This window comes from Acomys minous, assembly GCF_964271855.1.
Source record: "Acomys minous genome assembly, chromosome: 11".
In the NCBI taxonomy this organism is placed as follows: domain Eukaryota; kingdom Metazoa; phylum Chordata; class Mammalia; order Rodentia; family Muridae; genus Acomys; species Acomys minous.
Genome location: NC_140492.1, coordinates 69,624,891 through 69,631,997, shown reverse-complemented (window position 1 = coordinate 69,631,997; position 7,107 = coordinate 69,624,891). Strand labels below are relative to the sequence as shown.

The following is a 7,107-nucleotide window of genomic DNA, read 5'->3' as shown; positions in this document are numbered from 1 at the left end:
CTTATAATGTTCAGGTGTCTATGGAACCCCACTGACCAACACGGAGTTGAGATTTTTGTGCAAGACAAAAGAATCCATTTTCATTCCTCTGCATGTTGATAACTGTTTTCCCCAGCATCATTTGTTGAAGGTTTTATCCTTTCTACGGTGTATTTTTTTGTCATCTTTCTCAAAGATCAGATACCTATGGCTGCATGGACTTTTGAGTCCCCGATTTTATTCCGCTGAGCTACGTATGTTTGTGCCAGCACTGTGGCATTTTTATTACGGTGGCTGTGAGGTATAATGAAGCCCCGTATGATGATTCTGGCCCTAGTGTTCTGTCCACTACTGTTTTGGCTAGTCCTGTCTTGCTGTGCTGGCCATATAAGTTTTTTTGTCTTTTTGTTTTTGTTTGCTATATAAGTTTTAAGGTTGCTTTTTTTTTTCTACATCTATGGAGAATGGCCAGTGTAGGATGAAAATAAGGTTTTGTTTTTTTATTATTATCATGGAGGAGGCACACGCACAGAATCACATGTGGGCCAAGGTCAGAGGACAACTTTGTGGAGCTGGTTCTCTCCTCCCCACCTCTACATGGGTTCCAGGAAGTGAACTCATGTCCTCAGACTCACGTGACTTCTGAGCCACCCACCGAGTCATCTCACCGGTCCCTTTGTGGTTGCTTTAATTTGAGAACATTTCAAGAGCTCAACCAAACAAATTCACCCCAGGGCTTGAGGAAAAGTTGATATGACCATCTTAAAAAGTTAATTTGTTCAAAAGTTACAACCCCAAGAAATCTTTTTAGAATGCCCTGAATTGAAATCTAATAACCCAAGTGCTAATAATCCATATTTTAAAATTCCAAACTGAATACAATGCAAGGCACATTCAATGATTTAGGGTTTTTGGGTTTTGTTTTTGTTTTTTTTTTAGATGGGGTCGCATGTTCCCCTTCCAGGCCTTGAACTTCTGACTCCCCCCATGTCTGCATCACCACACCTCACCATGCTATTTGACAATGGAAAACTTATCTTCCATTCACTTGCAATTCCTCCATCAGAAATTCCCATGGCTTTGCTTGTGTTAATAGCTGAAAATATTATGAAAACATTTTTTACACAATGAGAAGCTTTATCACCATTAGTTTTATTAACTTCATTGAGATATATAATATGCATATAGCATGTATACATACAACATAGTTCACTTTGAACCATTCAACTCAGTGTGTTTTGGTTCATTTGTATGCAGCATTACAGATCCACCACCAGAGTGATTTTAGAAAAATTCACTAGCCCTCAATGATACTGTGTAACCATCAGAAGTAATTTTAATTTCTAACAATTACAGCCTTGGGCTACTCATCTTCTTTGTCCACAGATCTGTCTATCCTGGAATTTCATATCCATAACTACATGACATGTGGCCCTTGCTGCCTGCCTCCTCCCACTCAGAACAGTGCCCTAACTCAGCACCATGTTACAACATGTGTCGATGGCTTCACACGGCTGAAACTTGTCAGTTGCGTGGATCTGCCACTTTCTGTTGATTCGCTAAGGCACACCCGGGCTGTCGATGTGGGGTTATTATGAATTATTCTACTATCAACATTTTGTGTGCGTTTTTGTTATACAAGGCAAAAAGGGCCAAAAGAGATGAACTCTCGTAGTAGCAAGAGCATATTCTCTGAGTGTTTCTGATCGAAGTACAGGCAGAGGTATAGAAAACACACCCCTGAAATCTGACCAATAGAATCACGAGGTAGAAAGAAACAGAAAGGAGCTTTTGCTAATCAGTCGTCGTCATCGTCATCATCATCATCATCATCATCACCATCATCATCATCATCATCACCATCATCATCACCACCACCAGCAGCCATGATCTGTACTGGAGAGCGATCTCTGTGGATGTTAGGAATGAATCACACTGAAATCAGATGCCAACACATGTGGCAAAACGCAGAAGACTGAATCACAGCTTACTGCTGTGGGGCCCCGCCAAGCTCTGCCATTCTTTCAGAGGAGGGCTTCCCTGGGCAACCAGCTTCCGCAGGTAGCTGCTGGGCTCTAGTTGGGGGATATCAGGGTTCTGTCTGTAGTATTTCTGTAGTTTCTCCAGGACTGTGGGCAGCCCCACTGAGGCAGCATAGTACATGGGCCCACCCATGTGCCTTGGCCACCCGTACCCGTGCAAGTAGATGACATCAATGTGTTCTGGGCTAGAAGCCATGCCCTCCTCCAAGATGCGGAAGGCCTCATTGATGAGGGAATACAAGCAACGCTCCAGGATCTCCTCCTTGCTGATGGAGCGCTGCTCAATGTGGTGCGCCTCCCTGTATTGTGACAGGAACTTGGAAAGCCAGGGATCCGGTTTGTGAATCCGACCCAGTGGCTTGTCATACTGATACCAGCCCTTACCCGTCTTCTGACCGAATCGCCCAGATTCACAGAGCATATCAGCAATTGGGGAGTATCTGCTGTTGCCCCGCTTCCGGGCAGGAGTTCCCGGCGGCACTGACGGCCCAGTAAGGCCTTGGCCCTTGCGAACTTTCCAACCCACATCTAGCCCTGCGAGGTCAGACACCCTGAAGGGTCCCATTCTCATACCAAACTCTTCTAGGACCTCATCTACATCCTCGGGCTTACTGCCTTCCTCTAGCAAAAAATACGTCTGGTTGTAATAGGGCGCCAACATCCGGTTCCCAACAAAACCATAGCAGTTGCCGACAACCACCGCGATCTTTCCGATCTTTTTGGATAAGCTCATAGCAGTGGCGATGGTAGTAGGCGAGGTGTATCGGCTAGGAATAACCTCTAGTAACGTCATGATATGAGCTGGTGAGAAGAAGTGGGTGCCAATCACCATCTCGGGGCGATCCGTGGAGGAAGCAATGACGTCCACGTCCAGCGCTGACGTATTGGTGCACAGAAAGGCTCCTGGCTTGCACAGGGCTGACAGTTCAGCGAAGACTTTCTTCTTCAGGGCCATATCTTCAAACACTGCTTCAACCACCAAATCCACACTTGAAAGGTCCTTAGTGGAGGAGGAGAAGCTGACTTTTGGTCCTGCGGAAGCTTGGCCACGCTGCTGCATTTTGGATGCTTCTTTCTCCAAGGAGGATGTTATTATCTTCTTGGCAGCATCCAGCTGCTTTGGGTCCGACTCTACGGCAACCACGGGGATGCCCGCCCTTGCAAAAGAAATGGCGATGCCTCGGCCCATTGTTCCCAAGCCTATGGAGTCAGAGAGAAAAGAGAAAAAAAGAAAACGTGATTTGCTGGTACCGGGAGGTGAACTGTTGGTCGCTGGTAGAAGGGGTCTGCGGCAAAGTGGCATTTTAGAAGATTAACCTGGGCGGGTAGGGCTGCTGCTCAGAGTTACAGTGTGTGGCGATCACAGGCGAGGCCCTAGCTTCTGTCCCCAGCACCAGTGACTCATAAGAGCTTTAGGATTGGTCAGTGAGCACGAATGTATTGACTAGTTCATGCGCTGTTAAGCGCTCCGGAGGAAACAAAAATCAGTAGGATTCATCTACACACTTAGATACAAGCTCTTAAAACTAACAAACAAATCCAGTAAAGTTCCAGACTGTAAAATCTGTACATAAAAGCGCCTGTGTTCTCTTTATCTGTTATTCCTCACGATGGTCTGCCATACTCATGATTGGTGCCTAGCCCAGTTGTCATCAGAGAGGCTTCACCCAGCAATGGATAGAAACAGATGCAGAGAGCCACAGCCAAACACTAGGCGGAGCTCAGGGAATCCCGGGGAAGAGGGGGAGGAAGGATTGTAGGAGCCGGAGGGCTCAAGGACATCACAAGAAAACCCACAGAATCAACTCACGGGGCACATAGGGGCTCACAGAGGCTGAACTGACAGCCAAGGCGCCTGCACGGGACTGACCTCCGCCCTCTGCATATATGTTACAGCTGTGTAGCTTGGTCTCCTTGTGGGATTCCTAACAGTGGGAGCAAGGGGCCGTCTCTGACTCCTTTGCCTGCTTTTTGAGACCGGCTCCCTCCTCCTGGGCTACCTCATGCAGCCCTAATACAGGGGAGGTGCCTAGCCTTTCCGCACCTTGATATGCCCGGAGGCCTAAGGGGGAAAGTGTGGCAGGGGTGGGGGTGGGGGGAGGGAGGACTTGGAGGAGAGGATTGAGGGGAAACTATGTTTCGGATATAAATTAATAATACTGATAACGATAACTATGGTTATTATTTTAAGATATTTATTTCTCTCTGTGTTTTATGTCGCAGGTGCCGCAGAAGGAGTCAGGTGTCCCCTTCGATCACCCCCTGCCTAGTCCTTCTGAAACAGGCTCCTCTCTCTTAAGATGGTGGGGGCTTGTGTCTATTCAGCTAGTCTGGAAGCCAGCAAGCCCCGGTGATCCTCTTGTCTCAGTGCCTCCTTGAAGCAGGAGTTACAGGTGCTTTGGGTGTGTATGTGTGTGTGTGTGTGTGTGTGTGTGTTTGTGTGCGTGTGTGTGCGCACTCAACTTGTTATATAGGTGCTGAGACTTATGCTCTCACATTCACAATTGCAAAGCAGGTACTCTTAACTGCTCAGCCATCTCTCCAGGCCCAAGTATATCCCCATGTGTTAGCAATGAACAATCTGTATGAAAATAAGGAAATAATTCTATCTACAACAACAAAAAAAAAAGAAAGAAAGAAAAGAAAAGAAAGAAAGAAAAAGAAAAGAAAAAAAGAAAAGAAAGAAAGAAAAGAAAAAGAATTACACTTAAGAAATGCATTCAGCAAAGGAGGGCCGGAGCACCAAAACCAATGAAACACTATTGAAGAAAAAAAAAATTAAAGAGTCGCCAGGGTATTTGCTGCTCAGTGTCAAAGTGCTTGCCCAGCATACACAAGGCTCTCGGTCTGATACCTAACACTGAAAACAAGAAAAGAAAAAAGAAAGAGAAAGAAAGAGGGAAACAGGGAGAGGGAAGGAAAGAAAGAAAAAGATTCAAAGAATCCAAATAAATTGAAAGATTGCCAGTGTTCATGGACCGGAAAAAATAATTTTGTTAGATGAAATATCAAATTAATCTGTAAAACCAATGCAAGTGCTGTACCATCCCAACTTTTTTTGCATAAATTAACAATAGAGTCTAAAAGTTTTATGGAAATGCAAGAAACCTGGAAGTGTCAAAACCGGGTATTTCAAAAAACTGGAGAAGCCACTCTTCCCAATTTCAATAATTATGACAAAACTGCAGTATTAAAGGCGGTCAGAAATAAGCTCCACCCTTATAGCCTGTGTGTGAACAGGACTGCCGCAGCTGAAAGGTCTCTAGTGCTGACCCACTCCCGCAAGAACTGACTGGAGCTAACATTGAGTGCTACGTTCAGCAAAAACCAAACCAAAACAAACAACAACAACAACAAAACTTAGCATCTAATAGGGCCCCCAAGCGGTGACATTTGAAATGTGCTTTTTGGACACAATGGCGCAGTTGCACATATAAACTGAGAGTAGCCCTGAGAGCACACACAAGGCCTATACAACATCAAGCCAGACAAAATGGCAGCAAAAAACGGGCAGGAGGGCAGAAGTCCAACTGCAAGCTGAGGGGCTATTGGCCATCGATGGCTGTCGGCAGAGGGAGAGTCAGTTTTCTTTAAGGAGTTGTCCGCCCACCCAGAGGCTACCCACGCTCCAGTAGGTGGCCCCGCTCCTATGCACGTATTAGCAGCATTGAGCGGCCTATGTGATTATGAAAAAGAGAACACATGAAAATTGGTAGAAAATAGTGATTTGGGAGGTTAAGAGAGAGGGGCTGAAGGAAAAGGGACGCAGGGGAACTTGATCCAAACACGATTTACATGAAATTCACGATCCATGAAAAGAAAGGCGCTGTTTTGAAGAGTGCACTAACCAAGGACGCCGACCGAGGACACGGGTTGAGCAGATGCTGTCTTCCAGGAGGCTCCCGAGGGAGTTGACCACTTATTTGCAGACTTCTCAGCGAAAAAGGCATACTGCAAGGCTCTAGCCTGTCCGGACGCCTTCAGGTACAGAAATAGCTTTTCTTCTTCCTTGATGCCCACTTGATAGGGATGCTTCACGGCAGCCTGTACCGAACGCACACAAGTCTCCGGCGCCAGGCGGCCAGGGTACTGCTTCCGTACCTTGGCGATGGCGTCTGCGAAAATACCGTCCATGTTGGGCAAGCTTGGGACCGGCTTGTTTATGATCCTGCGGGGCTCTAAAGGTTTGTCTGAAAGGAATTGAGAAAGGTCAGAGCAGGCAAGCGGAGCACAAAAGGGACAACAACAGAACAACGGAGCGCGGTGCCCATGGCCCAACCAGACCCTGTGCACTGTGATACTTAGTGAAACACCAGTTCCAAAAATCTGCTATTTTAATAATGTCAGACCGTAAAGTACAGTCAGAAGATCTAAAGTTACTAAGTTAGGCATGAAAGGTGCATTCCCTTCTTATTCTGAGGCTGAGACAACTTTATAGTAGATTAAATATTAATCTATCAGTTCTTAGTTAATGCCATATATTCAAAATGATTCACATTCTTTCCCTAATAACGACAAAACCTTTAAAATGTCATAACAGGCAGGAATGATTGCAGTCATTGGCAAAAGTCCATTGATGAGCTAGCTCTACCAATACAGTGAGTTGATTTTCAACACAGGATGGAAGCTAGCCAATAGGAGAAGAAAAGTCCCCCCCACCACCACCACCCTCACCCCCTGCACAAAAGGAAGTAGGATAACTGGACACATGGGTGGGATCACAGCTGGATGCACAGGTAGGATCACAGCTGGATGCACAGGTGGGATCACAGCTGGATACACAGGTGGGATTACAGCTGGATACACAGGTGGGATCACAGCTGGATGCACAGGTGGGATCACAGCTGGATGCACAGGTGGGATCACAGCTGGATGCACAGGTGGGATCACAGCTGGATGCACAGGTGGGATCACAGATGGATACAGGTGGGATCACAGATGGATACACAGGTGGGATCACAGCTGGATACACGGGAACAAAGCAGAGACTCAAACAGGCTTATGATCACTTCTACCCTTGACTCTGCTCATGGGGACACAAACGTTATCATCCCGCACACTCCCGTCTCCCAAACTGGCAAGAAGA

The 7,107-nt window shown here is 46.3% G+C and overlaps 1 protein-coding gene across 1 annotated transcript in view; it reads right to left on the bottom strand.

Moving 5' to 3' along the window:
• Window positions 1-1,110: 1,110 nt before the first annotated feature.
• Window positions 1,111-7,107, bottom strand: part of EHHADH (enoyl-CoA hydratase and 3-hydroxyacyl CoA dehydrogenase) — a 31,343-nt gene continuing 25,346 nt past the window's right edge. The window contains exons 6-7 of the mRNA XM_084801745.1: window positions 5,870-6,211; window positions 1,111-3,221 (exon numbers count right to left, since the gene is read on the bottom strand). Coding sequence (XP_084657871.1) covers window positions 1,960-3,221; window positions 5,870-6,211 — 1,604 coding nt within the window. The 3' untranslated portion in view covers window positions 1,111-1,959. The remainder of the gene's footprint in view (window positions 3,222-5,869; window positions 6,212-7,107) is intronic.